Source organism: Drosophila miranda, chromosome 4, assembly GCF_003369915.1.
Source record: "Drosophila miranda strain MSH22 chromosome 4, D.miranda_PacBio2.1, whole genome shotgun sequence".
In the NCBI taxonomy this organism is placed as follows: domain Eukaryota; kingdom Metazoa; phylum Arthropoda; class Insecta; order Diptera; family Drosophilidae; genus Drosophila; species Drosophila miranda.
In genome coordinates, this window is record NC_046677.1 from 15,730,740 (window position 1) to 15,749,776 (window position 19,037).

Consider the following 19,037-nt stretch of genomic DNA (forward strand, 5'->3'; position numbering starts at 1 on the left):
CTTTAGATACCCTTGGAGAGTGAGCGAGAAAGATAAACGAAATTTTCGGATCTGACACACGATACCCTTACTGGATCGCAGATCCTTTAGTTCTCCTTGTGGCAACCACCATCTTGGAGCACCAATATCCTCTGAGAGTGTATTAAAATATACCAACGGTATTCAAATATCTGTGAGTGAGTGCGAGTGCGAGTGCGAGTGTGTGTGTGTCGCACTCAAAGAGACTTTTGACTTTGCGTGCAACTGAGCATATGAGCGTGATTTCTGCATTTGAGCTTTTGCCTGGGCATAAATGGAAGTCCAGGGACGAGTGGAGTGGAGTGGAGTGGAGGACTGGGCCCAGGGCTTGCGATTGTCCAGTTTGGATACACTTCACTCTCGCTCGCACTCACACTAGCCGTCTCCCTCTGTCGCCCTTCCAGAGACTGTACAAAAAGCCTGCTGAAATTTCAAGCACTTTTGACACTTTTACACACACACAGAGAGAGAGAAAGATAGCTCGTGGGCGGCATACACCTTCCCACAGAGGATGAGAGAAGGATAGCTGGAGGAGGGGGCTGGCGGGCTGGTGGGCTGGTGGGCTGGTGGGACGACCTCTCTGATCCCAGGGCCAGAGCGTTTGGCATAGTCTTACACAAAGATTTACGTACAAAATGTTGACATAAAGTGCGCAAAAGTGGAATTGCATTTCGTATGTAACTTGAGTATGCTCTTTTGTTAACACGATGATGACAACGACGACTGCCACTGCGACGACGATGATGATGTTGGGCCACGCCCAGGCATTTCAACTTGTCAGAGGCTACGAACCCAAAAAAAAAAAGGAAAACAAACTTCCCCATCCGCCCCACTCTCACACTCTTTGGGCATTTTTAACAAGGCATAACTGTGCACACTCTGCCACAGTCCACAGAAGTGGGTCGTCTGATACTCAAAATACTGTTGATTGTTGCATTGGTCCTCGTAAATATCAAAGGACATTTTTATACACGCTTAAAGTGCAAAATGATAAAATAAAATAAAAAATAAAATATATGAATTCCATTTGTACCGCTGCCAGGAGCAGCATACCCTTTCCTGGGCAGTAGAAAACTATGAAAGGAATTTTTAACTTGTCCTGAGGAATGCAGAAATCTATTTTCTGGCAAATATTTTAAAAGGGTTTGTCGGGCAAAGATATATTGGAATTTGCATCAGATATTTGTGGAAATTTTGTCTCTATTTACAATTGACAATCAATCAGGAAAAATGTATTTTCCTACATAGAGGAAATCATCATCAAAGGCAGAGCCTAAGTTTTGTAGCCTTCTTCGGCTTCTCGACCTCGTCTCTGCATCTGCGGCAGAAAACACGATATTAGTGAATGAATATAGTAGTAAATGTAGTCGGATAACAATTTATAATCCGTGACTAAACTTTATTGATTCACTGTACACCGTACGTTTTGCGAACACACGAAGAAGGAATTGTTCTTTGATTTTCTTTCTTTTCTTTTATTTTTACCTCTTCACCTTCATCGGCATCGAACTCTGCGCCGTGCGCCCCATCGCTGTCCACCAAATCTGCGCCGTGCACCCAATCTCCGTATCCTCGATATGCGCCGTATACTCTAACTGCGCCGGCAGTCACTTCCGCCACATCTCCGCCGTATCTATCTACTCCATCAGCTCCACCGCCAATATTCAAACGGGCGAAGACGGTGTCGATTGTTGGCTTGGTGGAGCTGATTATAAATGTAGACGGGATTTTATTGACCAAGTAGATTGAGGAGAAATGGTTTGCAGGGAATGGCTTTCCGGAGATTTACAACAACTTCAGTAAAAGGAAGCAGCGGAAGCGCAGACAGACTGTTTCCTCTACAATCCGACCTGCTAAACGGCTTTCTGAAAGCTGCGATGGGGAGATGAAGAAATGTGGTTGCTGCGATGCAGAATCTTGCGAGAAATGCGGCAAATTTTGCGCAAAGTGCAACACATTAACATGCTATAAATGCACGACCCATACCATCTTGTCGCGGTCAAGGTCTTCGTAATGGAACAGAGCAGCTCTATCTCCATCTCCTCCATCTCTTTCTAATCGACCTCCATCTCTACCCGAAATTAGACGAAACAGAGAAGTGCTTTATCTCCATCTCTTTCTTTCACCAATAAATAAATGCCTCTGGCCACATGGACCGATTAACGATACAATTAATAGCACCCGGTCACACTTACTTAGGCATCATGGATAAAATGAGCGAAGTCCATAAACCGAACAAACCGATCCCAAAGGAACCCGTGGCGGACCTGGACATTTGCCAGATTTGAAAGCGTGCCAAGATGAAAAAAGTGACATCAACATGTACTTGCTGACCGAATGCTCCAACAACATGCGCCGCTGTCCAGTGTGTGAATTTGACTTGGATCTTGATGATGCCGAATACGGAAAATCAGGGAAACTTCTGTGCGAGCTGCTGTTCTTTTTGCCAGAATCCAAATAAGGAAGTGGCCGCCAAACAATGCGTACCAACTTTCCACTAACGTAACGGAGGTTGAAAGACCGCGGTCACTCTCATGCAAATTATATATTCTATAAACGTGTCTATACAGGCTATGTCTTAACAGGCACTCCAGCAATCCTGGTTTTCGGCATTAACCCTTTGGTTCTCACATCAGCCACTCAAACAATATGTGTTTCAACAACAATGCTCGAGGATAGTCTAGAGTCTAGACTATCCTCTAAAACGTAAGCCCACTCACTCCACACTCTGCCCCTTCAGCAGCAGCAGACTTGTTTGTGCATTAACCCGTAGACTTAGCATACGACTCGCTTGGACACCTTGAAAGTTTTCTTCTCCCGGGCTGCTGCAAAGGCGACGTAATTACACCAAGCTGACAGCAGCAGGAGGCATCCTTCCACCCACATTTTTCAGCACTTAAGTGGCCTTTAACACCTGCTGATGCAGATGCTGCTGCTGCTGCGTGTTGCAGGTACAACCCTCGTGTTGCTTTCTGCTGTCGTGTTTGTTGCAGCCATTAGGGTAAAATCTAAAGAAAAACATAAACCTGCTACGTGACCATAAATAAAATTGACAAATGTGGTTTCAGTTTTTTCTCGGAATTTCCTTCGGGGCCAAATGGCAAATTAGGTTTGCTGAAGGAAAAAGAAACCTGTTATGCAAATGGCTCTACAAAATATTGGAGCAAATTATATATTCTACATATACAGCGATTTCCGTTGAGAACTGCCCTCAGGGCCAGTGAATTAGTTGAAATGCAAATCGAAAGAACGTGGTTTGGGAAGGGGCACCAGAGATTTTGCCATAATGATTGGCTTATCATTTTCATTATCGTTTAGAAAATGGGGGAGTGAGTGGAATTTTTGATTTTGGTGGCAGGCAAGTACATTCGGTAAGCGTATTACACACTTAACTACTCCATCGATTGGGTCTGGCTTTGTTATACCCTCGATTAGAGACCAGCCAAACAACCATCTGTCGATTCTATTGTTCTCCTCAATTAAAAGACAAATCTATTGTTTATCAACACAAAATTCGTCCGAATTCCAATAAAATCGAATTCTGCCAACAGGGTATCAAGATCTTCGCTCCCCAAACAGTCCTCTCTCTGTGCTGTTCTGAAGCTTATGTACATAACAGTTAATTTGATTGCTGCATACGCTCAGACGCTCAAATGGCCATGAAAACATATTGAGCAGGGCAGAGGCAGGACAAAGGCAGCGCAGCAGCAGCCCATAAAAGGCTGTTTTATTAACTTCAATACAAATACAGTTGAGAGTGGAAGTGGGAGTGGGACCTCAGGCAACACAACGAACGACAGCGATAGCTGCGGATACGGAAACAGAGAGTGGCCTAAAAGCACAAAAGAAAACACCAGTAAAGCTTGAAAGGAAGCAGCGACAGGCGACCAAAGTGTCAGCGTTGATTTGAGCATTAGAAAAAGAGCAATCCATGGCATTTGGCCCAGCATTCACATTTATTTATCTATGAGCCATCATTTCTTAATGGCAAAATCAGATTCAATACTGACGTGGCACTTGGGGCAGCGACGTATCTTGGTGTGTTTGTTGAAGAACAAGTACTCCTTGAGGCACTCCAAGCAAAAGGAGTGTCCGCAAAGTGTGTCCACCGGATCCTTCTTGGGAAGCACGCAAATGAAACAGTCGCCATTGATGTCATCCTCCATGGTATAATTACGGAGCACACGATCATCCGTCTTCAGTTTTTCTCCGTAACCGGCAACATGAGCCTCCATGTCGACGGCACACACTGGACAGCGGCGCTTGTGTTTGGAGCGAGTGGCCAGCAAATACTCGTTGATGCACACCCAGCAGAACGAGTGGCCGCAGTGAGCGGACACTGGATCAGTCTTGACAAGCTTGCAAATCGAGCATTTTTCATCGGGCTTGAGGGACATCTTCTTCTGTTTATATTCGGCCATTCGATTGTTAAGGGCCTGGTGTAGAGCAAAACTAAAAAATTAGTAACGAACAGCAGGTCGACTCGTTAATATCTCACCTTTTTTCCGCTTCTTTTTAGACGTAACTTTTTGTAGAAATTGTTTCCTGTATAAAGTTATATTTTTGGAAATATTCTTACTATTCGAATGTGTGACAACAATCTGATTGAGTGAATGATCTGTGATTATTTTTGTGTTGGGCTTGCCATACAATCTCGTCCAACTTGTGCACCTTTAATCCAAAAGAAAACCCTATTCCAACTTTTGTCGACTGTACAATTACCCAATCGAATGGACTCCAATGAGATACACACTCCAGCAGAGACAGCGATGGGTATAAGCACATACTCGTACAATTCAATTTCCTCAAAATGTTGTATTTATTATTTCCTCATTGCATTTGGCAATGCCGGCGCTGACGATGCTGCTGGAGTTAGTCCTTAAATCGGTACTGTTAAACCATCTGCAAGGGATGGGTGGGTGCGTGGGGTTAGGGGAGCCCACGCACAGACAAAGACAGAGGCACACACATGAAGTTTGACAATATTGTTGGCACACAAAAGGCAACATCCGCCCAGGTTGGGGAAGGGCAGAGTGAATGAGGGAGGGACACAGACAAAACAACGCACAGTGGGCTGAAACAGGGTCCTCAAAAATATTCCACTTTCGAGTTGGATATGGTATAAATTTTATTGAATATCTTTGAGCATATTTTGACGAATGAAATTGGTACTCAAAATTGCCGAGATATATTTAAGAAACAAATTCAGAACAATTCTTCCGAATATGGTAATACCACCAAGAGCGGATTATTTCAAGGCCGCAGATTTTTAAATGGCAGTAGTTTATAGAATTCGTTATGGTTATCCGTTTAACCAATTCAAGATTTACATTTCACGCTGGCTCAACGAGAACGTTTCCATACGGAGTGGGAACCTCGAGCAGTTGAGAAACAACGCTCGAGGCTTAATCATCATCCAAACAGTCGTCTCACCCATTGTCGGTTGTACCAAACAATGAATTGGGTATTGGTACTTCTGGTTTTATCTATTCTTGGAGGTGCAGCAGCGAACTGCTGCCGTGCGCACAACGGAAGATGCGGAGACGGACGGAAAGTCCATGGTCATGGTAATTGGTATTGCGGTGTCGGCCCATGCAACATAGCGGGTTGCAACTGCGATGGCGGGTGCAGGGGTTAAAGGTTTAAAGAACCGTTTTCACCTATAAAATGTTAATAAAACTTGGTTCGCAACGACAGAAATTGCGTTTATTTGGGAAAAATTCGGCAAAAACCCAATCGATTCTCTAGAGACAGTCCTACATATGAAAAGTATACATTTTTTTGAGACTTGTTTCGCTCCAAGGAGCCACTGTGCGGCGCGACAGCAGCAGGTAGCGAGGCAGAGCTGAGGTGGCATGCTGGAGGCTGCAGTGCTTTCATGCTTTAAACAATGCGATAAAACGGTATTAGTCACGTTAAATTGAATTTATTTAAGCGCGCGTTTAGGCCACATACCGTAGCAAGGCACTCTCTTAAGCTCTCTTCTTTGCCATGTTATGACATTAATGGTATCCTGGGAAGAGACTTGAAACTGAAAGAGTGTCGCGCAGTGTCCTACCATCTAGAGAAATTGCTGCTTATAAAATACAGGGTTTTTGTTAGATTTTGTGTGTTCAGCTTAATATTTATAATTATTTTAATATATATTAAAAGCACGGCTAAATCCTCTTCAGGAATACCTTTATTGTGTATGCGAGAATGTATTTTTGTTTGTGTGCGAGAGCTAAGTCTCGTTGTCAGCATATCCTTTGAGTGTTTTATGCCACAGTCGCAGCCGGGGCAGAGCTTTCTGGCTTCAATTGCTACCTGAGCAGCTAAGCCTCTGCCTTCTCGCTCATCTCTGCCCCGCCGCCACACTTTCCGCTTGCCATCTATTAAATAGGAAAATTATGCAAATCATGCGGTACTTATTAGATTTATTTGTGGCAGTCTGGAATATGTGTGTAGCATTATTTCTGGTTGTTTTGCGTACCCCTGGCAGTGGGTATAATGATTCTAGGCATTGCTTGGAAATCTTTTGACTCAAATGTATATGAGTAGCGGGTATCTTTTAGTCGGAATGTCCACCAAAGCGCTTTCAGATGGCTTTTAAGTAACTCCCACAGAGAGAGAGAGAGAGAGAGCGAGGAAGAGCTCTAAGGAGTGGGAAATGGTGAGTGTTTGTTGGGTATTGTATAGCCAGGGAATGATTTACGCGCTTTGACTGTGGCCAACATCGCTTATGAGACAGTGAATTATGGCTGCCGGTAGCGGTGACATTTGGACGGAGGCGTGGCAAGTATTGGGATGAGGCGAAACTCAGGGAAGGAGTGGCACAGGGTGGGGTTCATAAAGAAGTAGACAAAAGAGTGTGTCCCTTAAACCGATCTGGATCGGGGAAACACTAGCAATACTTACGAACATTGGGGCTAGTTCTGACACAGCTCCCTTTTTAGGCAACTCTCCCGATTTGGAGGACACCGCCGCTTTGGAGGCAAATAAGTGGACTTTGAATTAAAATATTGAATATGCCGCTCATCCGAAAGTGCTGATTGGTCCTACAGGCAAAGAATGTTCCATTTTTATGCGCTCAAATTTAAATAAAAGTCTATTGAGACACCAGCAGAACCATAATAGGGCTTACTCATCGGGATATATGCATACTGAAGAACCTTTGCTCTGTAGAACCACTCCTGGAGAATATTCCGCCTTAACGTGGCCTGCAATGCGTTGGAGTCCCACCCAAAGTGGGACCCATCTAACCCACACATCTAAAATCAAATATTCCAATGTTCGTCTTAAATGCTGTTTTTAGACGAGATGCAAATTTCACCACTCAAAGATATTCGTATGAAAATGGTACTGTTTTTGGGACGATGACATTTATTTAGTGCATAAAAAATATATTTTTCTAGAAGGCTGATCCAGATGCTTTAGAAAAGCATATCATTTCACACCCAAATCTAAAAACTCGACATACATTTCAGTATCCAAAAGTTGAGAGCTTGAAAGCACCAATCATACTCTAATCTATTCGCGGGCGACGGCTATGCTATAGAAGCTATCCTACGCAACGATAAAACATCAAGCTCACGGAGGATGTTTCGTCAAATCAATAGTGGCTGTATGTGCATGGCCATGCGTTCCTTGACTCGCAGTGAGTATTTCCATGTTAGTGGGTGAGAGTCCTGGCAATAATGGCGATGGGTTGCTGAAACCTAAAGGTGTGTCCGTGGGGCCACTCCGCTGGAACCAAAAGGATCCCAAGGAGAAGACCGACACCACAAAAGAGGCCTCAGCCCTCGTGGTCCTCAACGATGAGCAGAAGAAACGGAGGCTGAACCGCCGTGACCATTTGCGACTGATGTACACGGAGAGCCGGACAAACCCCAAAGTGAAGGAACAGGTCGTTCATATGCAAGGTTACTCAACAGATCAACAGATCAAGATCAACAGGAAGCCGCTTGATCCTGCACGATTGGAACTTGTGAATCTGAAGTGGAAGGAGAGCCAGCAAGAGATTGAAATCCGAATGCACAAGGCAGACAAAAAGAAGAAGTACGTCTCCCGATTCGAGATGCACGCGGGCCGGAAGGAGAAGATCAAATAATCGACCCCTCCCCCTAGCTAGATCTCTCCCACTGACTTGTGCATTCAACCGTTGAGTACCAGGCTCTTAAACACGTAATTGTTAATTATAAAAATTCTTGTTATCATCCAGCAAAGATCAAAAGTACACCAGTTGGCGCTTCTATTGTGGCTGTTTTCATCTTTTTTATGCATAAACATTGGATATTTTAGCTTAGAGTGCCTCCCATCTAGTCTTAATATATTGGACGTTGGTATGCAATGACTGCATCTTAAAAGTGGCAATGCAGTTACTGCACCATCAAGTGGCAAACGCAGCCCTCCTCCCGCCCCACGGACCGTGGAGAATAATACTTTCGGCAGGCCTTCTCTGGCTAATGTGACCGACTTGTCTTGTCTGATGTTTGACGGAAACGGAACGATTTCTGGCTATCGCTATTCATAAATCGGAGAACCGCTACCAACCGCTACGATCGTGGTCCCTTTGGGGCTGGTCTAACGTTGGCGGGCCACACCTCTACCAGGTTATGCCATGGGCCATTGTCATCAAATGCATAGCCAGTACGCATTCCTAGATAGCACGCTACTACATGGAGGGCCAGCAGAACCCTTGTAGGTTCTCCATTGGAGAACTTGTGCTCTGTAGAAAAACTCCTGCTTTTAGGTAATTCGCGGACCGATGGCCAACGAGAAGAACCTCAAGATACAAGTGGAAGTCAGGGGCAAGGACCTGGAAAGATATTTCAAGGTATTCCTCAAGGGCAAACCGCTTGGGAGACCCTGTCGAAGAGCAGAAAAGGACGAGCTCTTAGGCCGAGGATCAAGTTCTCATGTTTATTCCTCAGAAGCAACATAATATTACGACGGAAATTTTTGTTCTTGAAAAAAATATTGTGGGAATATTCCAAATTCAAAGTAGGGAGGATGTGATCTACTCATCGGGGCCTACGACCTAATTTTTGTCTGAGGCAAAGTACATTTAAAAGTTTTCTTTATTCATTAATCGTGTAGAACCTCTTTGTCAATACTTGTTGACGTAGCTCCTGGCTTGGCATGACATACAACTGACGAACTCCTCTATCTCCGACCAAGCAGGGTAGACATACATACATTTTTAAGGGAGTCCAAAGAGTAACGTTTATTGTACAATAATATAGAAATTTTACAGTTCAGATAAAAACTTTGTAATTTTATGCTCATCAGCTGCTTTTTAACGGATGGGAGATAACGGGCTTTCAAATCTGTCAAAAAATCCCACCGTTCTCCCGGGGTGTGCTCAGTGTGCAGAGCATATAACATCAAGGTTTCCTTAGACGAACCTTCTTAGATGTATAATTTGAAAGTTCTCCCTCCCGCAGACTTATGTACCCCGGAACAGGTTGTCATTGCTGCCGGAGAGCTCAAAATGTACTCATCCTTATAATCCTTAACCTTGCACTAAAACTCAAAAGATGAACTTATTACCTTTAAAGTAAATCTTATGGTTCCGTGTTTAAAAGTCTGACCAAAGCCTTCAAAAATTCGAATATAGATCTTTGCTCGGCTTTTCAAAAGGCAAATTTATGCAAGGCCATAAAATGAAAACTCCACAGAAGAAATGTTGATCAAGTGAAAATGCCCAGCACAGCCACTAAACCATGCCGGCGCATGCATATGTATGGGTGTGGAAAAGCGGAAAATGCAATTGAAATGGGCGAAAAACGGAAACAACAGTAAAAAAGGATTAAGCCATGTTGTAATTGTTTTGGTCTGGCCGGACTTTTGTCCCCCTCAACCGCCCTCTACGTATCCCTCGCTTGGGGTCTGTGTCTGTCGTTGCCGTTGCTGTTACTCTTGCATAAATATTTAAAATTTAATTGAAATTGCGTTTGTAGAGAGCTATCGAGTGGAGTGTCAGGTGGGGCATGGTTGAGGGAGGCTTGGATTCTGGGATGGGGAGTTCGGAGTTCCGGTTTCGTTGGAGATCAAAAGACAAGCGTTTGGCAGCTGTGGAAATCAACGCCCGAGAGCATGCAATACAATGAGGGGGGGTGAGGGGTTTCATGCCCCCTCTGTCCTGCGGGAGAACCGGACCAAGGGGATCAGGTCGCTCTATCGCTCACTTGGGGTCCGGCTCTAGCTAGCAGCGTTCCGTGCTTGTTTACTGTTGTCCGGCTTTGCCCAAACGATGGCGAACAAAATGAGCATGAGACTGGCGTACAGTAAATGCTCTCTTTGATGGAAAGTCTTGTCTATCCTTAACCCATGTATTGGCTGAACAGAACCTTGGGCGTTGCCTTTCACAGGGATATTGATAAGTGATTCTTGGGACCCCTCCCAAACACATAGGTACCCACCCGTAACGAGTGTCCGCTCAAGAGAGCTCTCACTGTCGGCGGAGAGTGGTGTTCGGATTCGGGGGCACGCCCAAATGCGCTTCCTTTTAGCACACGGCAAAGACAAACTGCTGCTGCGGCTCTGCCTCTACCTCTGCCTCTGCCTCTGCTGTTGCATGCTGCATGCTGCGTGCTGCATGCTGTTTTGCTCTATCCTCCTTCTCCTGTCGTATCTTGTCCCGGGCGACACACAGTGCGTATGCGTTATATGGCTTGTTATTTATCTTTAGCTCATTGCTCCCGGGGTCTGGCCATCGTTGCCCTCATCCTCATCCTCCTTGTCCCTGGCACTGGCACTGGCACTGGCACTGGCATGCCAATAAACTGAACCAAAGTAGACAGAGACAAGAGGCACAGAGAATGGATGCACCAGGAGCAAGAGCAGGTCGGATAGAGGCGTAGCAGGCGTTGCTGTGGCGGCACTCAAGGGCGTTTAATTGAATGTACGTGACACGACACGGGTCCGAGTCCGGGTCCGGGGCCCGGTCAGGTAAGGTCCGGCCCGGAATGGATCGGAATGCAGGCCCAGACCCACCTTGACATCGCTGCATTGTTGCACAGTTTCAGTTGCAGTTGCAGTTGCCGTGGCCGTGGCCGTGGCTGTTGCAAGTTGCTCTTCGCTGGCGGCTCCTCCTACCGGCCATAAATCAATGCAAATTACAGTCCATTCTGCCGCTTCCATCTCCGTTTGTGTCCTTTGCTATATCTGGGATTGTGACATCGCTTAAAGCTTAACACATGTTTCAGCAGGCAGCAGGTTGCACGAGGGAAACCGAGGGACCTGAACGATAGGGAAACTTGGTAAAGATCATGAGACTTAGTCGCTCCATTTTAAGAAGCTTAAGGAGGGCTCTTATGTGGCAGCTAGATTCTCCACACAATGATTGTTTATCTTTCTTTATTCGATGGTTAATAAATTGGAATACACCATCTTTTCTGTAGGAAAATCTCGTCGACTTTCTTGACAAAAAAATGAGAGAAAAGAAACTCTTAATAATGCTAAATACAATTATAATTGACTTCAACTTTGAATAATGATCCATGAGGGTATTCATCATACATTTAAATGCGCTGCTGCGAGGTCTGAAGACGCGGCTCGACCCGAAGAGACCCGAAGAGCTCTGGAAACTCTCGTGTCTACTGTACTTGAAAATTAATGTGAAATAAACTTATATTTGTTTGAATTCCCCTTGGATTCTGAATTAACTTTTAGAATTCTCCTTGAAAGTTTCTCCACATGCCCTCCCATCCAATGCCAAATGTAATTACAAAAAAAAAAAAAACGGGAAAATTTTGTTATTTTTCTCCATGCATTATGCGAGGAGCAAACATGCACTCGTTCAATCCGCAAATCCTCGGGGATCTACATAAGCAATCTATCTATCTATCTATCCATCAGGAAATTCGATATTTACTCAACTAAATTGCATTTTCCATTTGACTTGAGCACGGAACGGACTGGGGAGGGGGGGAAGATGCAGACAGTCGTAGAGAGCGGCGGCAGCAGCCATGACGATTAATTAGAAGATGAACTAATTGAATTAGAATAACTTAAATTAGGTAAACAGACAGAGTAGGTCGGTCGCTCCATGCGGTGACGAGAGGGGGCAGCGCTAGCAATGCTAATGTTGTTGACAAACTTCAATAAAAGGAAAAAGAAATATATGTATACCCTTATAGAGGGTTTGAAGACTTCCAAAGCCATAAAGGATATCCGTACATTTCTAAAAGACGGAATAATGCAATATAAATACTGCCAGAGTATATGAGGCTTCGGCTTCTGCAGCGAGTCTTTCTTTCTTGTTCAAATCCAATTTGAAAAAGCAAATGGCATCGCTCTCTGACTCTGTTACCCTTGCCCTCTCTCTCTCTCTCTCTCTATCTCTCTAACCAGACGCAGTGGGAATTAATTAAGTGCATTAAAACTTATTGAACTGCATAATGGTTGTGGGCAGAATGGGCGGGAGGGGTGGCATGCCACATGTTACCACACCACTCTTTCCTCACTTCCTTTAGACACTATCTATCACTCCTTCCAAGTTTTAGATGTATGTACATATAATATAGATATATCTCCCTATGTTGTATACATACATATATATATTTACCAGATTATGCAGTCCTCGTGCTGGTCACCAATTTACACATTTGTTTCTTTCTTTCAAGCATATATCCAAATGCATATATTATTGTGTTTACCAAAAAATTCTCGTACTCGTTTTTTCCCCTGACCTTCAGAATTTTTTTTGTCTGTGGAGCTGTTTGAATATCTCTGGTGCGAAATAAAAAGGCAGCGGAGTGGAAACAACTAAACCTACTGTACCTACTGGAAAAATCATGAATATATACATATGTATCTCTGAATGTTTACCCATTCGATAGTTTTTTTTTATCGATTTTCCTATTTACCGGTCCGTCGAGGCTCTGTTTCTATATATGGAAGGAGTGGAGAACACTTCCTCGCTTTTGTGAGACTCCACCGCGGTGCACCGGAGCCGTTTGTTGAGCATTTGTCTCTTGGGAACTAAAAGTCGGCCTATGAGTCATAGGAAATACTATGGAATAAGCCAAATCCTAGATTTCAAAGTTAGACGGCCAGTAACGACAACTACAAACGCGTTCTAGATGTATGTGCCCTACTTAAAAGATAAAATAAAATATTCTACGGAATGGTTACGCCTCCAGCAACGTCAGAAGACAATGATCTTGCCTTCAGCGAATGGCATAAGACAGAAAAAGAAGCAGAGAGAGTGTGAGAGAGAGAAAGCAGTGCCGATCAGCTGAGAATAAACGAGACAGTTGGTACCGGCATGGCTATTCCTTCGCATTAATTTCGTTTTGAAAAATACATTTGAATGCTGAAAACTATGATTACAACACACACTCGCACTGAAATTCATATAAACTAAATTCATTGTGTGCGTGGCACTCATTCAATTCATTTCAACTCGAATGCATTCTATTGGACTTATGTTTTGAATGGAGTCATGCAGATCTCTAATGTGTATGACCCGCTACTTCCTGATTGTGTGCTCGTCGTTTATTTCTGCTTTTGTGTTACTGTACTTCCAGGTCATGGAGGATAGATGGTAATGACAGCAGCGTGGATACCAACCGGCGGATGGTGGAGCAGAGCAATCATCATTAGATCAGTGCTGAAAATATAACTATCTACATGGGTACGTACAGGACTCCCGAGAGATCCTTTCATTTCATTTGATGTATGCTTCTAGAATGTATAATTATTTTGATGGATTTACCTTTACCAAATCCCCGCTAAATCCTGCAACATTTGCACTCTGCCCGGCACTCTTCTTCTACCACTCCTGCTGTTCTCTTGCACCTTCCTTCAAGCTATCTTTATCGTCCTTCAAATCATGCTCCGCTGATTCGCCTAGTCGCTGTCTCTCCCGTTTGCCACAGAGCAATCGAAGGGGAAGTTGTGGCCTCACCCCATAGTAATATACCTTTCCTATGCTTTTCTGCTGATTCCACTGCTCTTTCGCGCTTATTTCCGCTTCCTCTATGCGCCGCTTGTATCTCCCTCCGCATCGCCCTCTGTCATTGCTTGGATCACATCTCTCTCCCTCACGTATGCGGCGAATAACGGAACGTGCATGTCCACCAGAGACCCACACACACCCATACCCATACCCATATCCACACCGATACTGCCAATGCATGCCATGTGTGTCTGATTGTGTGTGTATGTGTGTGTGTGTGGTTGTGTGGAATGCCTGATGGAAGAAAAGTTGCTGCTGGCGCGTGATTCCAATCGAGTTATTACAGAAATTAATCATGTTGAACATGCATGGGAATTGCACTCATACATATGCACAGCCGCAGCATATTTGCATCAGCATCTGCACACACATGTGCAAGCACTCATGCCCACACAGGCACACACATGCATTCATATGCATACATTGATAAAGAGCAATACCCAATACGGTAAATGCAAGGAGCACCGGGACGGGACCCGGGACCCGGGCCCCAAAAGATTACATCATTGTGAGCATTCTTTGAGTGAGTGATTAAAATGCAAAATTGTGCGAGTCGTATTGATAAATTGTCGCAAAATGAGAGGGTGGACTGAGAACTTCAGGAGTTCTCTTACCCATAAATCACAACAGAGTTAGACTAAAACTGTGGATGATCTGTCTGCTATCTATCAGTCTCTATACCTACATATATTCATCTATCTTTATCGCCATAGGTATCTATAAATACCTGTACCTCTATAACAAAAGCTAATCTTAGTTTTTACTTTTACGGAAATGGAACTAATTCTTATATGGAATGAATAGAACCACTAAGCAAATTTTTAGTGAAAAAATGTTGCACTCGGTTTTATTTTTAAAGAATATAATTCTTTTATTTGGCGGAAAATATGGTCTTGCTATATGGGAGATCTATATTTTTCAGTGTAAATTAATACAATTTTTTGGCTTCGTGCCTGTTTTCTACGCATAAGCACAAATAAAGATTTTCAGGCAGAAGAAACAGCAAAAAGCCCAAAATATGTGTTTTTCTCTCGATCTCTCTCTCAGAAAATCACACCGAGAGTAAGCGAAAAAAAAACACGAAATTTTGGGATCCAATACATTAAAAATAACTTTAAATGGAAACATTTATGGAATAAAAAAGATGAGACGCAGAACGAATGAATCGAATACCGTATTCCACTGAATCGAGGCCATACAAAAAAGAAATTTTCAATATATGGAATAAATATGGAGAAGGTTAAATGCGGGAAAAATAATTGTTTAATTAATAGTACACCTCCCTCAGCTCTACGGGCACTCTTTATTAAAGGCAGCATAATTTCACATATTTTTAATACATTTTTTAAGGGATATTTTTAAAATATTCATATTCTTGGTTGGGTCGAACCGCTCATCACTCTATGTGTCCTTTCTCTGTACTATATTGGACTGTTTTGTTTACGGGATCGCCTGTGTCCGTTTCTGTTCCTGGGTAAAAGTACAATCATATAAATTAAGAATTTGTTAAAATGCAGTGCACATTTTGTCTATAAATGTCATGTATTAATGTCAACTTTGTTGTAAGATTCAAATTATGTTTACCAGTGAACATTTCATGGTAAATTGAGGTCCTTAACATGTTCTTGAATAGAAGAACCACTGTCAAAGGGATGATTATCCCTATGAGGAAAAAATATTGACTCTGCCTCGGAAAAGTATGACCATCGCTGTATAAGTCGACTGCACAGTCAAAAGCTAACCGTATCTGTATCTATTATTTAAATACATAACACTTTTGACACCTCAAACCATATGAATACCCGATAAAACGCTCAACATATACTCTTATTAATTGATGAACCCTTTCAACCATCTCCAAAGAAGGCTGCTCCATCAACTTGAAAACTTTCTGCCACTAAAGGTAGAAATTTAATATTTGCCTGTCGTTGCTTGTTTGATGGTGAGACAGGGACTAAAGACAGAGAAGCAGACAGATGCAGAGAGAGAGGGAGAGAGAGAATCGAAATCGCATCGCGCAATTCAATTCCCGAAGCGCTCGTCTCCGGCTTTGGTTAAATGAAAAGCAAAGTCAGTCTCAACTGAAAGTACAAATTGCAGGCGAAGCGCTTATTTGTCATAGGATTTGGCAGCAGCAGCAGCGGAGAGGCAGAGACTGAGCATCAGCCAAAGCAACAGTACAAACAATAAAGTACACAGAGGAGCGTCTGGGGCCGATGCCATGATACCACATCGGGTCCATTCAACACACCTTACAAAAACCAGCAAAACTTATAGAAAATTGATTCCTTGATTGGAGAAAATAATTTTTTGTTTAAAAAACCAACTGGAAAATCGCTTAAACTGAAGAGTTATTTCTGTGTATGGTAATAAAAGGAGACCAATTCTCTCTGTGTTTCAAAGCCATAATACCCGCTGCTAGGGTATAACAAGCACATTGACAGCCGCTCAGAAAGAAGACACGCAAAAAAAAAAACAGTGCAGTGGGCAGGGGGGGGCACTGGGAATGGGAGTGGCAATGGGTGGGAAAAGGATATGCTGCCCTGGCCACAGCGGTTAGCACTGGCGATGACTTAACGGATTTTCAATCTCAGTCTCTGGCCACTGCAGAACCTGCCCCACCAGTCCGACGGCTTCGGCGAGTGCAGCTGAGGGGGATAAGGGATAAGAGACTCTTTCGCTTGGATTGGAAAGAATTACTATTTCCGGAGGTGTAGATAGATGCATACATAGCTCTTTGTTCGGTAAAGGTAGGGACTTAATGTATCATCATCGTAGGGATGATATGTCTATGGATTAAAAGCCTTGAAAGGATTTGCCGGCATGTCATACACAACTGAAAGATCTTTGAAAAAATGGTCATCATTTGTAGGCCACAAATCCAGCATCGCATAGGTGCATATCTAAACTTCCAGCAGGTGAAAATACATAAAATAAAATTTTTTTTATTCAATTTTACTTTATTTTTTTAGAAATTTTCTTACTATATCCTCCCTCCTCTATTCTCTGCTCTACCTTTGCCTGAAATTTGTCCCGTTTTTTTCTCTAGGATATCACAAGGTTCCAGCCAAAATAAAAAGCTGGCAGAGAGCTCTCTTAGCCGCGCTGCTGCCGTAACGGTTACAGTTACAGGCCACTTTGCAGCCGATATTTATATTTATTTTATTTTCCATTTCCCTTTGCCCTACAGCTGCCCCGCCATACTCTTATCCTCCTCCATTTTTGTTGTTGTGGTTTTTTGTTCAATGGACAAGCGACTGTTTGTTTGTTTGTTTGTCTGCTCGTCTGTCGCTTTCTCTGTTTGCTGGCAACTTTAACTACAGATGGGGGCAGGGTCACCCAGTGAGAAAGAGCGGGAGAGAGAGAGAGAGAGACGGGTGTTACATCCGCAATGCATTTCCTTGCGGAGTTAAAATAAATTGCGAATAGTAAAAACCACCAATAAATTGTCATTTCCGTAAGAGGGATATTACATTTTTTAAATTTATGAGCTTGTGTGGACTTTTAACAGCAACAACAACAACAAAAAGAACCGAAAACCAAAAAAAAAAAAAATAACCGAATGCTGAACAAAAATGTGACCAGTGTCCAGAGCTTTCTGTGGCTCGAAAGTTAAATCGAAACGGATGTTGGGGGAAAAAAATATTGGTGCAATAATTTTGCACCGTTTTCCGACCAAACTTCAATCCCGAGGAAAAAGCGTCAATCCTCCCGAAAATTCTAATTAACTGATAAACAAAAAGTTGGTACCCACCCACTCGCACTCCTCCCCCTCCCCCCCAAAAATGAAATATTATTCAGATGCTTTGACATTGTGAAAATTGCCAAAAATTGCTGCAGCAGACAGGTCGGGGTCAGACGTTGAAAAAAGTTACCACCAGACAAAATGGCGTACGCGCTATACGGATACACACAAACACAGCCGAAAGTACCGAAAGCAAATGCAACCATAACAAATTATAATAAAGTTTATCGATTAATGTGTAAAACATGGCACAACCATCTCCCATTCCCCAGCATTCTCCCCCAATGGCCCATGGCCGATGGCCCATGGTCCATGGTCCTGTTTCATGTTTCAATATGCTACCTCGTCCAGCATTTCCCTTGCCCTGATTTAACACCTCCCTCAACTCACTTTTGGCTCGATCCGTTTTCATGGAATATTTATGTTCGACCAGCTATAATTTTTTTCCTGTTGGTTTCATACTTACAAAAGCTGTAAATGTTATTCGATTTTGGTGTTGGTTGAGGTCATTTCTTCTGGTGAAAATGCGAGTGCTCGTACACCTTGTGGCTTCTTAAACCCGTATCCAAAAGCAGCCCAAGAGGTATCATTCGTTCAAAGAAAAGAAAAAATATTTAAAAGTTTTTGAACATTTGCAAAAATCATGGAATTTTAAATTAACTTAAGGGAAAATATAAATATTTAAAGAGAAATATAGATAAATATTAGTGAAATTAATTCCCGAATCAAAGAATATTAAATAGAAGATGGAATAGATATTTATATACGATAGTAAGATTTTTTGTTGATCTAAAGGAACCGAGTATTCCTTGATATTGGATATTTTCAATATTACTAAAGCATAGGAATACATAGGAATATTCTTATTAATATAAGAAAAACCTATTTTCGCTACAATAGAGCTAAAAGATTTGACTTGTGTAATGTTTACTTTAAATCTACGATATACGAACTAAAGACTATTAAATCTTGTTAGAGATTATTTGGAATACTTGCATTCATTACACATTTACACAATTATACATGCCATTAATTTGTTTTCAATGTATTTTATTGAAATTATTTGTTAAAATGCATTTTAAATGTGGAATTACAGATTGTTCGATAGATTATAAAGTTAAAGATTATACATGTTTTACTGTGATCCCTATCGGAAGATTAACCAACCCTTGTGCCCCTAGATCATTTAGTTTACACAGTCCCTAGTCCTCTCACTTGACTGCATCGTTCTTCTGTAGTATTTTGTGCGGTTTCTACAGCAATTTTCGTTTTGACGTCTCTTTTGCTCGCCACCCTTTCACACCGTCTCCCTCTATCGGTGGAATTTTT

At 42.7% G+C, this 19,037-nt stretch overlaps 3 protein-coding genes across 3 annotated transcripts in view; 2 read left to right on the plus strand and 1 right to left on the minus strand.

Annotated features, from left to right (window-relative positions):
- The window catches only part of LOC108163873 (barrier-to-autointegration factor-like), a 38,551-nt gene that overhangs the window by 781 nt on the left and 18,733 nt on the right, over positions 1 to 19,037 (plus strand). Inside the window, exon 2 of the mRNA XM_033393500.1 lies at positions 13,533 to 13,639. The gene's annotated coding sequence lies outside the window, so the exon portion shown is untranslated. The remainder of the gene's footprint in view (positions 1 to 13,532; positions 13,640 to 19,037) is intronic.
- On the minus strand, positions 3,956 to 5,264 carry LOC108163866 (potential E3 ubiquitin-protein ligase ariadne-1-like). Its single transcript, XM_017299382.2, has 2 exons — positions 4,517 to 5,264; positions 3,956 to 4,454 (listed from the first exon to the last, which is right to left on the minus strand). Exon 2 carries the CDS (start codon positions 4,437 to 4,439, stop codon positions 3,993 to 3,995), a length of 447 nt encoding a protein of 148 aa, XP_017154871.1. The 5' UTR covers positions 4,440 to 4,454; positions 4,517 to 5,264; the 3' UTR covers positions 3,956 to 3,992.
- On the plus strand, positions 7,427 to 8,251 carry LOC108163868. The gene is made up of 2 exons (XM_017299384.2): positions 7,427 to 7,654; positions 7,722 to 8,251. Exons 1-2 carry the CDS (start codon positions 7,597 to 7,599, stop codon positions 8,105 to 8,107), a joined length of 444 nt encoding a protein of 147 aa, XP_017154873.1. The 5' UTR covers positions 7,427 to 7,596; the 3' UTR covers positions 8,108 to 8,251.